This window comes from Chaetodon auriga, chromosome 18, assembly GCF_051107435.1.
Source record: "Chaetodon auriga isolate fChaAug3 chromosome 18, fChaAug3.hap1, whole genome shotgun sequence".
NCBI classification, from domain to species: Eukaryota; Metazoa; Chordata; class Actinopteri; order Chaetodontiformes; family Chaetodontidae; genus Chaetodon; species Chaetodon auriga.
In genome coordinates this window covers 13,297,987-13,318,281 of record NC_135091.1, presented here as the reverse complement: position 1 = coordinate 13,318,281, position 20,295 = coordinate 13,297,987, and the positions used below count along the sequence as shown (strand labels likewise).

Sequence of the window (20,295 nt, the reverse complement as noted above, 5' to 3'; positions counted from 1 at the left end):
AGGAGGTCAGTTTGCCTCTTTCGTTGTTGTTCACACAGCCAGCACAACATGAGCTGATGGGGCTTATTGAAACACTCCCCTTTGGCCGTCGTGATATGTAAAACATCACTTTTTTGACAGTAGTTTCGTCTGTTAGTCAGGCTCCGGAGTGAGGCTTCACACTGTCTCATATCGACAAAGAGACTGGTGTTTAATCAATGCTGGTATTGACTGAACAAAAAAGATAAAAGGTTTTCATCTTGTTCAACCGCTGTCGCCACCATCGCAGGTTTAGAGGATTGCCCAAAATTAACAGCAGAATGAAGGCATAATCATTAATAACACACTGTGAATAAGCTCCATATTCATGTGGAATCAGCGGGCCGGCTCAACGCGCAGCTCCATCAGCGTTATCTGTGTTTCATTTGAAAGTATTTGAGGACTCTACGCTTTGGTTTGCTACTGTACAGAAGTGATACATCCCTCATTTCAGTTGGGGGTGGATTAGCTGGTTACACGTTTAGGGAAGTGCATCATGGGAGTTGTATTCTCTACTTTATTCGGTTATAATTATCTATGCATTACATTACAGTGAATCAATAGGGTGTGTTCCTGTGGGGATCTTTTCAAGTGTAGAAACTGGCCTACGCCTGTAGTTAGTGGTCGCCTGGCTGCGTGTTTTCTTCTCATTTGGGCAGAAGCTAATGGCACTCGACACTTTAAAGACACGACTGCTTTAAAGTGTTCATAAGGGACAATATCTGTCTCCCTAAAGTCCTAAGAGCAGCTGGTTAACCTATTATTGTATTAATGCGATCTTATGATAACACATTGATAACTGTATCACATTATTCTGATCACTTTCTTTGAATAATTTGGCAACTGGTTCACAATTGATAGATATTATTCTATGAAAGTCTACTATCACTTCTGGAATATACAGATTTATTAACTTAGAGTTTGTAGAAATGTACATATAGTGCCAGTCTGAATGAGGAGCACCTTCATTAACGAAAAATGGTCAAAGGTACAAAATATCGGAGATAACTGTTATTATAGCTGAGTTTCAGTTCAGAGGGTAATTCAAGTTCTTCTCACAAGTACAAGTGTCATTATATTGTTGAGTTTTAAAAAGCTGCCATGTTAAATTTGAACGATCGAGGAGACACACGCGTTAAAACCGCTCCGTTCTGAAGCTCAGACAGATCATCTGTCAGGCCTCAGCTGTGTGTCCCTGCATGTGAAAACATCTCTCTTGTCTGTTCATGTGCACTTAGTTGCCACTTTATTAGGTACAGCACAGATCTGGACTTGCTGATATAGTTTGGAAAAGTTATTTCAAATGTGGCAATAAAAGGGGGAGAAATTACGCCTGATATTGTCATCGCCATTGAGGCAGACATGAAGCCTTTAAGGTGTTTTATTGTCTCACTTGTTGAGTTTTTTGGAAAACAGAACGTTACATTTTTTAAGCACTGAACCTGTAGTCCACACCGGGAACAAAATAACAGGATTGTGTAATGTTTAAAGTTTAGATGCGTGAGGCTAGCGTTCACACTTTGGTATCACATATGAGCGAAAACAAAAGGAACTAATACTACCAATATAGTGACACTTGTTTGAGAACACAACCTAAACAAAATAGATTAAACACAAAAAAAGCAACACCTATACAGTGTAATGCAATCTAATGCAGCACCATGACAAGCGAAGTTGAACCAGCACATACTGAACATTATAGATGTCCCAAAGGTAGTATTCACTGCATGACTATCAGGTTGCATTAAAGAGCAGATTTGATTGCATTAAATTGCATAGGCGTTGCTGTTATTGTGTCCTTTACCTGTATTCAAATAAAAAAAAAAAAACTTTTTTTCAACAAGCCATACAGTTTAGGTTAAGAGTTCTCAGCACTGAATATAGCTTATCATGTGTATTTTTCACAGTATGCTTAGTTGCCAATATTTGTGTCTGACACTGAACACAGAGAGGAGGGGATTTAGTCACTATAAGGAAAACCCACCGACTGAGACTCAGACGCTACCAGACAGAGCTCGCTGGCACAATACCCATTATTGCCGCGTTATTCATAGATGCTTAGTGCAAACTCTTTGTGAACTGTGATCACTGGCCAGCCATTGTCCTTCTGTAAGCACCGAGTTGACCAAAACCGCTGAGTCGATGAAGCTACTAGGAGGTAAATATATTACGAGGAAATCGAGAATCTTACATACCCGTGGCGGGGTTAGCACTTCCTTTGATGACGAATATAAGAATATGTCTAACAGTCCCCCCCCACCCCCCCGCCCCCCCCGCCCAGTGCAATTTCACACAATATACAGTACACATATTATATGTAGACCAGTTAGAGACTATTGCTTTAACAACTGAGATTAGAAAATATGAAAGGAAGAACAAAAACACATAATGTGGCCGCGCAGCCGTACAGTTCTTCAGGACATTTATATTAACACACTTCCAATTTGAGATGAAAATAAGATAAGAAACAAATTCACAGAAGCTTCAGGTGATATACAGCAACGGGTCTCTGGTTATGACAAGACCTCAGTCGCCTGATTTCTGTACACAACATCTTTATATACATCATCATGATCCCATGTCAATCAGGTTGATATTCACCCTTTTTAAAACCATCTCAAGTCCCTTTTTCTTTTATGCTGATTACCATTTAAAAGTGTTAAAATGACTCGGTTGTCCAAGCTTCATCCTTTCACTGTCAATTGGCATACCACCTTTGTTTTTTTTTTAATGGGCTGTCCCTCGCTGCCCATTGGGTGATGCAGCTGTCTGTCAAACATCTGGCCCAAGTGTCAAGCCTTGGCCTCCAGCATCTCGAGGAATAGTTTGTGCATGGGGACTTTGCCCTGCATTTTGATGCTGTAGAAGTGCTGAACGGCCTTGGTGGCGGTCTGACGGAGCAGAGGCAGGGTCATTAGCAGCTTCCCCGCCCGCCGAGGGTCCTCCGGATGCTGAGAGCCCTCAAAGTCCTGCAGAGCCTCGTGGAGAGAATCCTGGAGCCTTTGGACGGCCTCGATATTCTCTATATGCATGGAGTCTGGAGCGAGAAGGGTGGTGGGGACGGATGGGAGAGAGAAAGATTATTCATATTTGAAAGAATGAAATGAAATGCAAACATTTTCTATTGATCTGCAGCGTGACAAATCTGCAGCTGCAACAACAACTCGATGTTCTGCAGCTTTGAATCCCGCAGCCAGTCTTTGCAAACATGCAATTTTGGAGAGAGGTTTTCTCTTGTTAGTGGTTAATGACGTTCTTTAAATAAATGCCTACGCGTGGCCAGGACTCCAGGGAGGGAGAGATGTACTGTAGGTCTATATAAATATATGGTGGGACAGGAAAAAGATTCATTTCTTTTGGTATCATGCGACCACATACATCCCCCCTGCTAATGAATTCAGATGGCTGCATTACTAGGATATCGTTCAGCTGAATGATGGCGGCAGATGGCCTTCATTTCCATAAGAAAGAGCAGTTGGCCCCCTTATGTATAGGCTCTAAAATAAAACCAGTTGAGACTTATTAAAAACTGCTCGCTATGTGTAAGTCTACAAGTCAGAAAAAAAAAAACACAGGCTTGTCCTTCGAAGGACACGCTGACAAAGAGTGTTTTAATGGACAAGCAGCTTTAGGCCAATTTCACTGCACAGACTTACAGTGTCAGGTCTCATCTGTGGAAGCATCACATCCACAATTCATTAACCGATAGGCAAAATTGTGGATTCAATTCAGCATTCTAATTGAATCGAAGCCATTCATCTAATGGACGACGATGGGCTCGCCTCATCCTAAACACGCTGTATTACTAAAGCTAAAGCAAACATGGCTGCTGATTGAAGCTCGTGAGTGAATTAGATCGGCTCCGCTATGTGTCGCGAAAGTTGTGGAGTGAAGTAAGACCGTGTACAAACATGTAAATGAGGCAGAAAAAAGGAAAGTACAAGGCTAATTATGTTCCTAACTGACTGATTAAGTCTCTTTTACCAGTCGCCTTCTGTGTAAATTGCGTTTCTATCTTGGGAAATTAACTAGGCTATGTGGACCGCACATGTGTTCCAGCACTCTTCATTTGAAACCTTCATGTTAATACTGATCTGATCCTCGTTTGGCTGCGTGAGCATGTGTGTGTGTGTGTGTGTGTGCGTGTGTGCGTGTGTGTGTGTGAAGCGGAGAGAGGAGGGGGAGAGGGAAAGAAAGAATGTTTTCAAATGTGTGTCAGTGTGTGTAAATGCACAGTGAGCGTTTTCATACGTGTGTGTGTGTGTGTGTGTGTGTGTGTGTGTGTGTTGGAGGAGGTTAGGGGTGGAATGCAAAACTAACTTTGAAGAAACAATTTCCATGTAATCCGTCAGCAGCCTGGCGTCAATCCCGTCGATACTCCGCTAATTACAAAATCAATGGCCATGAATTTCCACAGCTGTCACACCCACAGGACCCCTGGAGCCCGAAGCTCCCCGAGACCGTGTTCAAACGAGCCGAAGCTGCCCTCTCGCCCTCCCTGATCCTCCCTCTCAACCCCTGTCTTCCTCTCTCACACTTCTCCCTTACCTTATGCATCCCTGTCTTTCCATCACCCCTCCAATTCATCCTCCCGTCTCTCCCTCCACTCTCCCATGGAGAGTTTGTCATCAGAAGACTAAACCTCTGGGCTCAGCATTTTTCATTTTTCAGTCAGGCAGGAGAAAAGACTCCTAACAGGCATTGATTAGTGGGGGACAGGCCCGGCCTCATGAAAAGCAAACTGTCGATACGGGCGCAGCATCTTCACATTGGAACAAACGAGGCCCGTCGCTCCCCAACGCTCATTCCACTCCACTTAACACATTTTATTGACAGCCCCTGTTTTCCTAATGAAATGCTAAATATATCTCCCTTGGCTGTGGCGCGCTGGCAGCTACTGTTATGGAGATGGAGAGAATGAGAGCGCAATGTGACAGTCTCTCTCTCTCTCACACACACTCACTCACTCACACGCACACACACACACACATGTGCACACAAATTAAAATATAGAGGCGCACACACACTCACACCCAGGGAGTGTTCAAATTAAACAACCATGCCTCTGACCTTTTTGTCCCCTCTTATCAGGTATCCTTCATTGTGGAAGTGATCGGCTCAGCAGATATAGACAATCACTTGACATTTTTTTGTTTGCCTTAATTGAATGCCAACTATCTCGATTTATTTAAGGTGTAACATAGAGATGTTTGTGGCACCTTTGTATTTGTGGAGTGATTTGACCAAATCACTGAAATATACCATAAAAATGCAAGTTCTTGATGATACATTTAGATATAATTTTGTTACGTGAAGTGCTTAAACCAAAAGTAATCTATCGCACACACTGTTTTAAAGTGTAGACATATTTTCTATTATATTCATTTAATTTCCACTGTAAGAAGGTTTCAAATCAATATGAAATGAAAAGTGTCTTTTTAACCCTCTCAGATCATATTCCCTTTCACATTGTGCACCTATTTAAATACTGTATTTGCTATAAATAAATAAATAAATAACAATGTTATACTTAAAAACAAATGTAAAAATAGTTGGAATAAACTCTGGTATCTCCACTGGAGTTTAAAATAAAGTTCTGCTGGTTTGAACAATGTTTGGCTGCATTGCTTGACTTCATGCTAACAGCGTGACTGAGAAGGTACCTGAGTTGGCGAGGGCGATGGCTTTGAGCGTGACGAACTCCTCCTTCTCCATGCGCAGCTTCTTGTAGCGTCGGACCAGCGGCAGGATGGCGACGTGCAGGTCCAGCAGGCCCGAGATCCTCGCCTGCTCCTCGTCCACCACGTAGTCCTCTGCGTACACAATCTCGTCCTCGCAGGGCAGCGAGCGAAACACAATGCTCAGCACCAGGATCTCCATCCAGGCACTCTGCAGTAGACTCATCTGGTCCGCCAGCGAGAGAGTGGAAAAACCTGCAGAATCACAAAGGGCGTGTTGTTTTTGGGGGATTTTCTTTCTACATACTGCTGGTCACTCACACTTTGTATCCACATGACAAATCACGAGACCAACCCATTAACCTCACTGCACTGTAATTGGCCATCTCAAGTCTACCATGTTTTATGGGCTGTGTACTGTCATATAACGCTGCATAATCCCCGGAGAAGTCCGACATGGAACAGAGGCTGATTACTGTATGTGGTGGCTTAAGGGAAGAATATAAATCAGTCAAGTGTAGAGGCCTTTGAAACGTGAGCCAGGGCTGCTTCAACCACGAACCGTCGACACCCTCTGCAGCCCCATACATAAGCACATGAGACACCGATTATTGAGGACAAATCCACTCATAAAACCTAACCATCTCTTGTTCTCGTCAGGGTGAAGAGGAAAGAATGCAAAAAGAATTCTTCTTCATAACGAAATAAACCTGGATTTCAAAACCGACTAAATAAATTCAAGTAGCCTCAGTCACTCAATCATTATTTCTCATTTGTGTCACCATCTGTCATGATATGAAGTTATCCATCAAACTTAAATAAGCTGCAAAACTCTCCTCGAATAAAACAAAACTCAGTCCTCAAACCAAGCATATTCCAGCTGATAAACACCTTCCTGATTCTTTTGTCTCTTGTGTTGAACCTTCGGAAACTCGGGTTAACAATTCATCCAAGATCTGGAGGTCGTCCCATCAATTCTCTAACATTCACACACACACACCACATCAAACAGATGGACGTCTGAAAGGACCTCAAGCACTGCACCACAATACCTTTCACCACTCTATAGTGAATAGGAAGGTGATTGGGGGTATTGACCAGGGCCTTGAACCCACCACTCTGCTTACTTAAATCTCAGGTTGTATGGACGGGGAACGGGGCAGGTAGACTTAAAAGAGGTCCTCCCAATGGTTCTTATCAAGCAAATAGAGAAACGACGGCAGAGAGAGAGAGAGAGAGAATGAGGGAGGGAGAAAAGAGTGCTGGGGGTGTCATTGATTAGTAGATTGTAATCAGTGCACCAAATGTGAAAGGGGGATCGATCCAAGCCTCAGATCTGACAAACAGACAGCTGATGGAGGACATCCGGTACACGTTCGGTGGGGGGATGGAGGGACTGGGGAGTCACTGAATGTAGATACTGTAGGCTGCATTAGGAACTCAGAAATTTACTCTCCATCTCCCAAAAAACTCTTTTGTCAGAAAATGAACGTCTTTATTTTTGTAAATTAACAAGGGAGGATCAGTGACTACATAACATGTTACATGTGTGGGAAAAGACAGTTAGACAAAACTTGCAAAGGAGAATAATTAAGAGATGAAATAATGCTTATTACGAGTCTTCAAACCTCTCATACTGGTAATAAATTGTTTTCATACCACTTTTTTTTGCTTGGGGCACCATTTCTTTTGTCAGGTGCTCAGCTTTCTTTTTGTAGGACTCCTTTTCTCTACACAGTTTGCAGAACAGTCACCCTCTTCATATGCCTCCTCCTTTTGTTCACCACCCTTTTCTTTTCCCTTGCCACTGTTTTTTTTTTCCTTTCCACTCAATTTACTGAAGCGACAGAGTGACTTCCTGGCTCCCCAGGGGTCGCCCCGGAGCTTCAGGTGCGTCGCCCTGAGGTGGCTGAGTTAAGTGTCGCCGTGGAGGGTGATTCCCCCTGATGAAATATCAATATGTCACCCTACTGATTTACTGCCGTTTGACCAAACATGACACAATATCGAGCAAACTGGGGAATGTCTACGTCTTTGTCTGCCGTTTTCTCCCCTGGTGATGACAGAAAGCATGAGCAGAGATGAGGGACAACACAGGTTTCCGCCGTGCCATAGGAAAATGAATTATTAGCTATTGTGGCCTGCAAAGGCACAAAGCAGTGAAGGCAAAATTAAGGAAAAAGAGTTTGAAGTTTATAGGCTGGCAGGCAAACTGCGTAACAGATAGAAAGGCTGTAATGCCTTCGTTTTATACCCTTTAAGGATGATTATAAAGAAATCACTGTCTTAGACTATTTAGGATACCAAAAACATCCTCTCTTTGAAACACTGGGTTGAGGGACAGTGAATCTGACATTAAACTCTACTTACTAGGACTGTAAATCCATGTAAACACCCCGTGATGTTACCAGTCATCCGACATGCCAACATTATACCACGTGTCTATTTCTATAAGGTACTTAATCCTCAACATAACATGGGCTGTTCGTGATTGTTTGCAGAAAAGGAAAGCCATCTGGCAATGCAACAGTACAGTACAGGTACAGATCAGATAAGTAATTGAAACCCTGTTCAGCACAATGAAGAGACTGAGTGGCTGGCAGTGAAGCTTGAAGCTGTCATTGAGAGCTAGGTCTAAAACAGACAGCAGTTCACTCTCTATTCATTTAGTATCATTACAGGCCTCCTAAGAGCCCTAATGGGCCTAATAAAAAGACAGAGGTAATAATGAGACTAGAGGGCCCTATATGAGCAGGAGGAGTGGGGGGGGAGCCAGGGGAACAAGAGAACAAGGAAGCCAGGGAGTGTGTGTGAAAGATATGATGGTAGAGAGAGTCTGTGTGAGTGTGTGAGAAAAAAGAGAGGAAAGAGGAAGAAAGCGCTGAACTGAGAGAACATTAAATACCAGAGGCTGCTGAATGCTGCTGCCCGGAATATAAATCTACACATGTTGTGAGCACTTACATGTCTGAGATGGTGCGCGTCTATTAACAGCTGCACAAATGAGCGGCCACCTCTGACCCCCTGACGACAGTGCTGCACTTCTGTTTCCATTTTCATGGCAGTGTGTGTGTAACATCCAGTCAGCTGCTGCCGTGTGATGTGTTGCAGCCATGCTCTCGAACATGTCTCCAACAGTTTTGTTCACAAAAGCAAGATGTGCTTTATCTATTTTTAAATCTTCAAATTTTTGGTTTTTATATTTGGAGAAAAAGCAAAGCTGTGCAGCTATTCACCATAAATATTTAAGCCTATTCAACGTCGCATGTTTCCTCTCAGGTCTCCACATCTGGATGTTGAAGGACTTTTACATTAATGGAGCGATCTGCAGTAATGACTCTTATTACCTCATCGTTAAGGCCATTTGCTCAGTGGGCTATGAGTGTAATGGTGGGAGTGGACTGTTAAACTGTAGGGACCCCTTTTGTCTTAATCGTTACTTGGTGACATCCTGACCCGGTGGCCCCGGGTAAAGTGTCCCCAGAGTGTCACATGCCCCTTTAATAACTCTGTCAGGCCTGGATTTAGATCTTCATAGTATAAAGATCAATAGTTATACATAGAAAATGGAACAGAAATTGAGGTCCAAAAATATGGCGATATGTAAATTTCTTGAATTAATTTCTGCACCCCTGCAGCTATGATTAAATTGAGGAATTTGATTTCAGGTACTGTGTCCAAAAAACATCAGGTCAGTGATGCTCTGTTTGTCTCTGTTAAAGCATCTTCCCAGTGCAGCAGCCTCGCCTCGTACCCCAGCGTCCCTGCAAAGCCCAATCTCGAAATGACACATCTCCCCTGTGTCTTTGGGAAGCCAATCCTCTGAGGTTCCCACAGCAGGTCTGGGATCAACACACCTCCAACCAGCCCAAACTGCATTAATTAAGGAGTCAAACATAAATCTGATGACAAATCAGTGATAAGAGCGAACCCTGGACAGAGCTAGTGAGTGAATAAATCCACAGGTAGGAAAAAGCCTCCAGTTGCTGTGTTTAGTTGTCTAGTTGTGAAGGAGAAACAAATTCACTGCATGACACTGCATTACAGTTGATTATATTATTTTGATTCATTTCAGTAGTTTTGTTTAAGCGAAAACACAGAGCACACATTCTCAGACGTGAGCACTTGCTGCTTTTCTTTGTTTCATATCACAGTGAATGGGGGTTTTGTGCAGCTCATGGGACAAAACAAGGCATTTTAAAGATGCCAGATTGTGCTCTGAGAAACCGAATTGATAAATTGAGAAAATAACTGTCAGTTAATTGATTTTTGCAGCACTACATCGCATTCAAAAATGAGCTGAATTGGAAACCATGCGTATCTGCTGTGAGTCCAACCTGTGCGCCCTTTAAACGTACTGTCTGTTTCAACTGATAGAGATGAAAACAAAAAGAAAATCTTAGAACATTTGCATAACAAGTCTTATTTAAGGATTCGTCAACAGGGAGTGGGGAAATCCATCAGTATTTCCCTAAATAAATCAATTTTACAATAGGCCCTGTGTAGTCTCCTTAAGTAAGTAAGAGGATTGCTTTCTTTAAGTCTGGGATTGAAATGGAATACATTGACATAGGGGCGGACCCCCCCCCCCCCCCCCCCCTCCCCCAGACTCTCCCACCCTACCCAGTCAAATCAAAGGTTTCAGCTGCTCTTTATTGATTAGATTTTAGAATATGGGACTAGCTTCTCCCTTAGGTGCAGATGAGTAGCAGATGTTAATTACCCTGTGTGTGTGCATGAATGTGTGTGTGTGTGGGGGGGGTGTTTATGTGTTTATGTGTGTGTAACAGTCAGTGAGCTACTTCACTAATCTCATGCTGTATTCATTTCAGCAAATTAAAATACAAATGTGGATGTACTTCCCTGATTTACCAACAGCACCAAGACCTGGGAATCTGCCTTCCATGAGTCCAGTTATTAAAACTCAGGTCAGGCAATCCTTCCATTTCTTCAAGTCATGCATTTATTTGTCAATTGACATAAAAAAAATCACTAAATATGTGAAATTGTTGAAAAGTAAAATACATTCCAAAAATGATACCAAAGCCAACACAGTCATTAATTAGCAGCCATGCCTCTCTACCTGGGATATGTTTAGCCCAGCCGATGATGACCACCAGTTCGCGGTCGGCCAAGTCGCACAGCGTGGTCAGGGCCTTGATGTCTCCGTCGGGCATGGTGGGGTCGGGCATGGCATAGATCTTCTCTGGCTCCACCACCAACAGATGGGAAACGGTCTTCGTCACTGCAAGGAGGGAAGGGCGGATGCAGAGATGGAGAGAGAGATGTGTTGTGAGACAATTTCAAGTAACAGCATAAAGACATTTCTTTTAAAAGGGAAGGACCAGAACGTAGGCTGGATTATACTGGGACACAAAAAAATACAGCAAATAAATCAATCAGTAATATAGCTGACAAGTGTCATAATAAATGGTGCAAAGTCGAAAAAAACTGGCGGGCTGGCCTGACGATGAATCTGATTATAGCATAACTGAACATAGATTTTAGAAAATTCATCTACACATCTACAAAATCCAGCTGTGCACATATTCCTCAGTGAGACACTAAAAATGAAAAGGCTTCTTATTGCACGATTCATAGTCCCAACATTTCTACAAATGCCTCAAACTGTAAAATCGCTGCTTTGATATAAAAGCAAAATGAAACCTTTCTGTAATTCAGTAAATCAGCTGAGGGAGAAACAAACAAAACCAAACTGTGGGACTCACATGGCTTTTTGGCTGGAGGGGGGATGGTGAGGCCCAGGTAGGCACTGTTCTCGGAGTCCAGCCTCCGTTTGTACTTCTGTCTCCCCCCTCTGACCCGGTCCAGACGCACACCTGCAGAAAGGATCATCGCAATGTTTCAATGGCAGCAAAGCAAAGGCACTTTGAAGAATAGAATCAAGTAGAACTAATCTGGGCAAAGAGCCCCAAAATCACTGCATGCTCTGTTTCCTGGCTCATTCTTCCCTAAAGTTGTTAAAGGCATCATTAGAGTTTTATGCTATTATATCTAAAACTGTAGCTACAAGTTCTGCTAATGATAATAGCCTCTTTCAATGTATTTTGCTGAGTCATAAACGCCTCTGAAAGATTTCAGTGTTTTTATTTTTACTGCATTATGACGCATCCCATACAACCAAAGCCGAGGACTTTTTCTTCAGTTTAGCCCAAAAATGTTTTTTTGTTTTTGTTTTTTTTTCCTTTTCTGGTAAAAAACCAGCATACCAAGCAAATTAAAGTCATTGGAAATAATGTAGTAATTTATTCCAGTATTAGTAATTGTCCGTGGTTATATCATAACTGGGACTTCTCAGTTTCTTTCCTTTATTTTTGACTGAGGGACTCAATACAGCCGTGCTATAGATGGAGGAGTGTAAGTATCTAGTTAGTATACAAACAGACATATCTGGGATTATCTTGAAAGCCATCTCAGAGGACACAGGCTGCATCAGATGCACCTCATGTGCTGGATTTCCACTCCTGTATTAAAAGTTGTTTGAGCATTGAGGGAGAGCAAACAGATTTTACATGGTCAAGTGGAATTGAGTCGTGTGAGATTTCCCAGTGACTCATATAAATTCCTTTGATTCCCCTGGAAACAAAAGAATCCGATTAGGATGGTCTTTCAATTTCCTGACACCGACTATCCACTAACCTAATTACCCACCGTGCCCAGAGGGAGCTCATTCTTCCCAGCAAACACAGTGAGATCATTTTATGCCTGGCAGATTGAAGCTAAATCGAGAGCCCCTCTCCGAACACAGCTTTCCATTTGTACGCCTTAAAGTAATCAATAAGGCTTGCAAATAGACTTCTTGTTCTTTGAACACATGTGGATGCAGTTTTAATTAGTCAGTTAGTCAGCTAGGAACTGGGTTTGCGGCAGATAGAGCTATAGTAGTTGTTCTTACCATTACTCTTGTTTAAGGGAGATTTAAAATTATAAATTGTGCTTCAGGAAACTCTGCACATGTACTCCAGATATTAAATCAATTCAATATCTTCTCTATCTAATGACACACATAGGCCTAATAAAGGGAAATGCAGTTAGTAAAGGCTTTCAAAACAACAAGCTTGTGCAATGCAAAAACGTATTAAGCAGGTGTATACACTAAATTCATAGCCTTGTGAGACTAAGTGGCAGTGAAATGTTGCTGCCTTTGTCCCTGACATCTGCCACCATCCGAACATGCACACGCACACACACACACACACAAACACACACACACACACTTTTCCCTGCTGCAGGCTGCAGGGTCATGTGGCTGCAACAAGCGACAAGTGACCAAACAGCCGGAGTCAGAATTCCAAGATCCGCGGGGGCTGTTTGAACTGGAACATCCAACTGGCCCATAATTAATAGACGCTGACAAGAATTAAGAGCTCAGCGCTAACCAGTTTCAGTTTACAGCTTAGCGGCACTGCAAACGGCAGCGACCCAAAGCAGGAGGGCAGAGAGAACGACAGAGAGGGCGAAAAAGGGTTGGATAACGTTGGAGAATGAGAGGGAGTACGACGGAACAAGCTGCTGTTTTTTGGCTGGATGTTTCAGCTTTCTGCACGATCTGTTTTTCTTCCCCTCACTTCTCCTTCTCTCTGTCTCTTTTTCTCACCCTTTCAGCATCGGGTGTACATCTCCTCCCTGACAGCCCTGCCTGTCCCAGCCAGCGCCTGATCCGACCAGCGCGGGATTATCTCTTCCCCATGTGATACGGCACAGTACTGAGAATCTGACCACAACAAGACAGCTGGATGAGGCCCCTTGTAGGGCCAGGGGACGGGGGGCGGTTTGTGTCATCGTCAGCACCGCATTCCACACCTCAGGCCCAAAACCACAGCGGCCCCAGCGCTTCGAGACAATCGGGTTCAGCTTCAGCTCTGGAGCGAGAGAGGCTGTGACATGGGGGCCAGGCGGGCGCACAGATCATCTTAAAAGCATCCAGATCCATTTTTTACAGTTGCTAGCCCTTCATAAAGTGTGGCAGCCAAAATATGGACGACAGGGGCGAGGTTATGGGGTAAAAGAGCGTGGGGAATGGGAGGTGGTAGAAATGTGTGCGACGAATGTTATGAGCCCGGTAAGATCATACAGTACAGGACAGTGTGTTCATAACTTAGCAGCCTGACACACAAAGATACTGGCTGACAGTTCATCCTTGCTGTGTGTGTGTGTGTGTGTGTGTGTGTGTGTGTGTGTGTGTGTGTGTGTGTGCGCGCACGTGTGTGGAAAGACGATGAGGCATGTTTGCATAGGAGCAATCTTTATGGCCACCTGACCCCGGCTTCCCTTTCACATTCAATATCTTTATTGACTTGTGCAACCTTAAAGCACATTCCTGATTGAAGCGGCGGTGGTTTCCTTTATGCGGCGGCGGCTGTGTGTACGCGCCATGTGAATTTACTTCATTCTCTCACGCATTTATTATTTATTCTACATCTGGATTCCTACTCACTTCGACCAAGTAGTTGCCAATTCTCCTTTTATGTCCACATAAAAATCATCACAATTGAAAAATCTAACAGCCGGGTTCACAGCCGGGAATTTATATAATAATGAAGTCCAACCAACACAAACACCAATGTTGTAATTACTTGCATTTGTCATATTTTATTTATTCTGTTAACTGTAATTACATTTTCAGTTTATGATCTAAACATAATCTAAATATGCCTTCTCCATGCTGCCGGGAACAAAATGCTGCTGGGGAAATAATGAATCCTTTATTTATTTTTCTTTTGGTTGGCCTGAAAGGGGAACACATAACAAATACTGATTTTAAAGATGCTGGAATCATCCTATAAAATATCCACATTGTGTTAGTTTTTGTTTAAATTATAACATTAAGTCCTCACTGTTGTTAAAACCCTCCAACTCCGAGAGAAAGTACAGACAACATAATGCTATAAATGAAATTAGAAAATCAAACAGTCATGAAGTGGATAAAAGGGTATTCACTAAAAAAATGCACCAAAAACAAAAAACGTCAAGAATAAAATGAAGCTAAGAATGAAATAGAGGTAGTAGATTAATGGAATTTAATTTTTAATTACAATTTTGGCTTCCAACGATGATGAAAACAAGAAAATCAAGATAAAATGTTTTTGTGCCGCACTCAAAAAAGCCCAGAGTCACTCTTAGACAGCCTGAGACGTTTAATTCAGCTTCCCGTGATCAAGTGAGCCGTCGTTTGTGAAAACTCAGACTGCTGATTTTGATGTGTGTCTATCTGTGCTGTTACGGTACCGATGCTTGGAGCGGCCAAAAAGCACTTTTCAGAAAACCTTTCTCAGATTGTGTACAACAAATAACATATATATATATATATATCATATAAACATATATTACAATACACATCATATATTAAATAAGCCAGAAGATTTATTATATCATATATTATAATAATTACTATTACGATTATTGTAAATTTGGGGGGTTTTCAGGAGAAGTTCAAGGGAAAAGTTCAAGAAATGCATGATATTTCCAGTCAATGAGTCATCGTTTTAAGTCATTGTAATCTCAATATTGACCAAAATAATTGTATAAAAGTATCCCCAAGTACATACTATGAGGTTTATTCAGTCTATGCAGAAGAAGCTCTGTAGGCAGCAGATTTCATCATATAATGTGTGTGTGGTTCATGCGGTGTGTCAAGCTTGTGTGTCACTATATGAACATGTGCATGTGTGCGCATGTATCTCATGCAACTATTTTCAGGCCCTCACCTGTCAGAGGCGCTTCTTTCTAGAGAATGTGTCAGAATTGGCTGGCTGGCTAACGCTGCCAGAGGGAGATTAGGAGCTCCCTATTTTAGCTGGGAAAAATCAGAGGGATGCAGCGTGCGCCCCCTCCTACACAGTCACTCACCCTTTACAAGGCGCAGGGACCTTGCCCTTCCAGAGCTACTTCTGAAGGCTGAGTCTGCAAGCCTGCGAAGAGCTAAAGGCACCGGGCAGCTTTTGTTTGATTGTACAGAGTCTGGGTGGGCTGCAGGGAGAGAAGGAGGCTAGAAGAAAATGGGTACGGGACAACGGGAGGAAGGGGGGGGGGTGCATCAGGATGGCGTCCCACCTGCTCTAACCCCCGATGGGCTGACGAGACAAAACTGGAGTTGTTCTCCCATAACACTGGCATCGCTCTCTTTATCATGTTTTACACTTTTCATAAATCTGAGCTGGCGTGTCCACAAGGGGTATTACAGTGAATTACTGAGCCACACTGACCACAAATGTGCCTGTAATCGAAAACATCTGCACGGCTCGAGATGGCCGGGTCGATTCAGGATCCCCCAGTGCATTGGCACAGCAGCCGTTCCGATTGCGGTGTTCACACAGATTGTTGAGCGTCGCAGTGGGTGAGCGAGACGGCGACAAAGAGAGAGGTGCCAGCAGGGTACGTGTACCTCAAGGTCCGATTCCATGTCACTTTTCAGGGCCGATACACACTTGGCATGTGCTTACATGAATGTGTGCGCTGTGAATCGAGTGTGCGTATCGGAGGGTTGTAAAGAGGTCAGCCCTTCGCTAAATCCCCTTCTTCAGAGGAACACGTGTTAGCCTCCGTGTCTGATGTATCACCTGCCAGACAGTGAGGACAGGCCAGTGCAGAGCCTCTGGGTGGGCGCTGACTCTCAGCTGCAGTCTGCCAGCTATATCTGACACCCTAAAAGCAAACAAGGCCCCATACATGTGCTGTTACACAGACAGGCTTGCGCTACAAGTGGAAATCAAGACGCACTGAGTCGGACGGCAGCCAGTCTTACAGTTTAGGCACAGATGTAGAGCAATACAGGCAAAACTGAATCTGGCTTTGTATGCTGTTCAAATGCATCGCCCAAGACTTAAACGGCACCCATACAGTATGGACTTTTGCTGTATCTTTATTTTGATGATGTAATCTTAGCGTATGGATTGGTTTCTGATCTGAGCCTATTGAGTGGAAAGGGACCTGACAGTCTGTGATATTGGATATGGCTTTACTAATCTTTTGTGTATGTGGCCGGAGGAAAATAAGGCTGTAACGTTACCCCGGTAGCCACGTTTGCTCAGGAAAGACTGCTGATCCCTATCTGTGGTCGGGCGAGGGCGAGACAGCGGTGTAGGTTGCCAAAATAGTCTGGCAGCTTGTATTCATCCACCACATTACAGCAGTGTCAGAAAATCCCCACGAGCAAAGAATACACCACAAGAAACACAGAGCTAACGCTAAAACCAGTAAGCCTCGACTTCAGAAGAGCCCGGGCCGAAGTGCCTTTCGGTGAAATGGTTAAAAATGAGGCTGTGCACTGCGCTTTCAGCGGTACATACTTTTCAAACATGCTAATTTGCTAACATGGTGACGTGATTACTCGATCAAAGATCTACGCAGATTTTCGTGCAGCACTTAGGCGACAAAAATCTCAAAATAAATCTTCCGTCTTGAGCAGAAAATGACAAATGTGACTTAAATCACAAAGCTGAAACATGCCGCTTCAGTCCAGAAAGATTCTTGCATCATTTAACACATACAGTAATGCTATGGGGATATTAGCGCTGCTATTAGCTGCAGGCACTGACTCCTGGCAGTAGTGACTGACACCATACCTTCCGCGAGTTGTAATTACGTGAGAGTTTTTCCATTGGACCTGTGACCTTTTATAAGCCTCAGCTGGACATTTAAGGGGTCACTGACCGAGGCTGGTTTCCTCAAACAGCCGCCTTCCACCCAGCTCATCCAGGCGCTCTGCTGTGGCACAGCAGTAAAGCCGGATCTGGAAAGAAGCCTGTCATCTGCAATATATTTCTCTTTGATATTCATCTGAGACACGAGATATAAAATTAATTTCTTGCCACAAAAACTGGTTGCTCACATCCAAACTCGGAGGAAGAATGGAATTCACACTCACAAGCTGCGCATTATTTTTTTAATTCACACATTTTTCTTCCCCTGTGTCTTCATAAAGCGTGTTGAGCTGCTACTTCAGAACAGTTGAGTTATTTGGACCTCCACTGGAGCCCAAACACACCTGAAGCCACCAAGCCGGGCTTGAGAAGTGAAGTCAGCTGATTAGCGGCAGGTGTTACAGGGAGGAGGGGTTTCCCCTGCCCACCAATGGTGCTGGTCTGTAACTGTAGCAGCTGGCACTTTATAATTCAGGATGGCATGCTTAGAGCGGAGCTTAGAGGGTCCTCGTGGAAATATTAAGACAATTTTAGAACGACTGATCACAGATCTCTCGACATCTTCTGCATTGCGAGGCATTTCTTGTGATACTGCCGCACTGTAGCAAGTAAAAACATCATTTTGGGAAGTTTGTAACGTGAGCGATGGTAAAAAGAATTCATAAGAACATAACTGTAAAATGTTAATTTTTGTAGCTGTGGAATAGAAGACATCTGCATACATATTACACCATGTGATTATTCTTTTTCCATGACCAGCCCTTGGCCACTTGTTATGCGGTGATCTCATTATGTGAAGTAGGGCAAGCCGCCGTCCCCCACTGATTCCATGATCAAAGCCCCCCCAAGTCTGTAAGAGGCCACGCCATGGCACTATGCCACGATTAAATGTCCTTTTTCCTTTTAATTGAATGCCATTACTTTCAGAGAATCACCTACTGTGCCACATGTCGCGGTGGCTGTGATGCTGCATCTCAGTAGCGGCAGGCGGTGCAGGCTACGGCGTCAAATTCCCCCTCACACACACACACACACACACACACACACACACACACACACACACACACACACACACACACACACACGCACACACACACACACACACACACACACCCCGACTGTCCACATCAACAGCTTAGCTCGGCCCGCCACAGACAATACCCTGCCATTTTTCCCCTAAGCATGCGCTAATAGTTTCAGCTTTATTTCTGAAGCAAAGTTATTTTTTTCTGGCTCAGAGTCAAAGCCTCGGTGTGAGATATTTGGTCCGGGATGAAGACATCAAGAGTGGGCGCATGTATAAATAGCGTTGTAATGGCAATACAATGGCTGACCCCTCTTTCTGAGATGAACAAACAAAGCTACGTCAGTACATAGTGACGCTGTATCGGTGGAAGTGAACCAAAAGCCTGACATACAATCTTGTGTTACCAGCGCAGTTAACTGCTGCTGGCTTCTATCATGAGACGTGTTCGGTTCTGGCAGAACACAACAAAACTCTATGACCGTGTTTTTATTTTAGGAAATGTATGACTGTTGTGTCTCTAAGTGGAGCCTATAAACAAATTCTTTAGATGCTCCTTTTTATGTTTGGATATATATCATATAATCAGTGAGGATGGCAGTGGGCTGAGCTCCAGAACTTAACCTGCTGTAATTCATCTCCAAACTGGGATACAACGTTGTATTTAGTGGAGTCTCATGCTTGACCTAACTTTGCTAAAGCCATCAGGGCTCAAATAATGTCCTACTGAATAAGTACTAAAACATAGGCACTACTACTATGAGACTGCTATTTGTACACTCTGAGCCTCAGTCGAAATATCTATATATATATATTTTTAATGCCTATATTTGCTTGTTTTGTCCAATTAAAAATATGCCAGACGTACAAACAACTATCACTGGAATAATTTTCCACTGAAAAAAAATTAAAAACATGATGACTCTTAGACAAGTTTTGGATTTCAAAGGTCTCTTTTTCTATGTTTTCTAAGCAAATTTATGGACATGTATTTGCAATGGATATCCTCGGAGAGTGGAAGTCACTCCAACTCTGAAAATATGTGATATGTGTATAATGTCTCAGTGTTCAGATTTGACTCAGCTATGACTCCAAGAAGGACAGATTTTTGACGGTAACTGTGGCCTTAAATACCTCCGTGAGCGACCGGATGTGTCACAGCCACTGCTGCAGCTCCAACTGCTGACGAATGGGTCAAACGAATGGTCAAACTCTAATAACTCCCTTTCCCGCTGGTCTCAGAACACCAAGCATTCACCTGTCCCTTTCACCTCACGCAGTATCTTTACCTCACTTACTGCATCTCCCTCTGCGCCTCATAATTCAAAAACCACTGATCTAAAACTCGAGGAAAAAAATGTCAGCCGGTGAAATACACAGCACGAAATTCAACAAAACAAATGACACGTGACACTTTGCTTGCTCACACTCGGCGCCACCACCACCAGAGATTCAGAGTTATACTGCCACGATAACAAAGTGTGCATCATTTATGCAAAAAAACTACTTTTTACACTTAAAATATGAGTGCAGACTTCTACATATTAATGTTGTCATGTACATGTAACAGTAATTTTAAAGCGCAGTCTGACACTGAAAGGAAAGGTGCTCTGTCTGTGGTGTTACAAACAAAATATTAAAAATAAGCTCTCAAACACTTATGGAAAATCTATCAAATTGCTACATTTAATATATTTGGTGTCACAGACAGAAATTTCAGAAAAACTGGTGATATTTTTCAATTCTGGCTGCATTTAAGTCCATCCAAAACGGGAGCCTTGTGTCTAGTTTCCAGTGAAATCCCAGTTCAGCAGTAGGTATCATAATACTCTCGACAAAAGCATAACTCACAGCTAGACTCTCTGCAGATCTTCTAGCGTAACACGCAAATGCAAAATAACAAACAAAAAAA

The 20,295-nt window shown here is 43.1% G+C and overlaps 1 protein-coding gene across 1 annotated transcript in view; it reads right to left on the bottom strand.

The window, feature by feature from the left end:
• Positions 1 to 2,685: 2,685 nt before the first annotated feature.
• The window catches only part of esrrgb (estrogen-related receptor gamma b), a 34,297-nt gene continuing 16,687 nt past the window's right edge, over positions 2,686 to 20,295 (bottom strand). Inside the window, exons 4-7 of the mRNA XM_076756267.1 lie at positions 11,426 to 11,536; positions 10,780 to 10,941; positions 5,682 to 5,951; positions 2,686 to 3,055 (exon numbers count right to left, since the gene is read on the bottom strand). Coding sequence (XP_076612382.1) covers positions 2,811 to 3,055; positions 5,682 to 5,951; positions 10,780 to 10,941; positions 11,426 to 11,536 — 788 coding nt within the window. The 3' untranslated portion in view covers positions 2,686 to 2,810. The remainder of the gene's footprint in view (positions 3,056 to 5,681; positions 5,952 to 10,779; positions 10,942 to 11,425; positions 11,537 to 20,295) is intronic.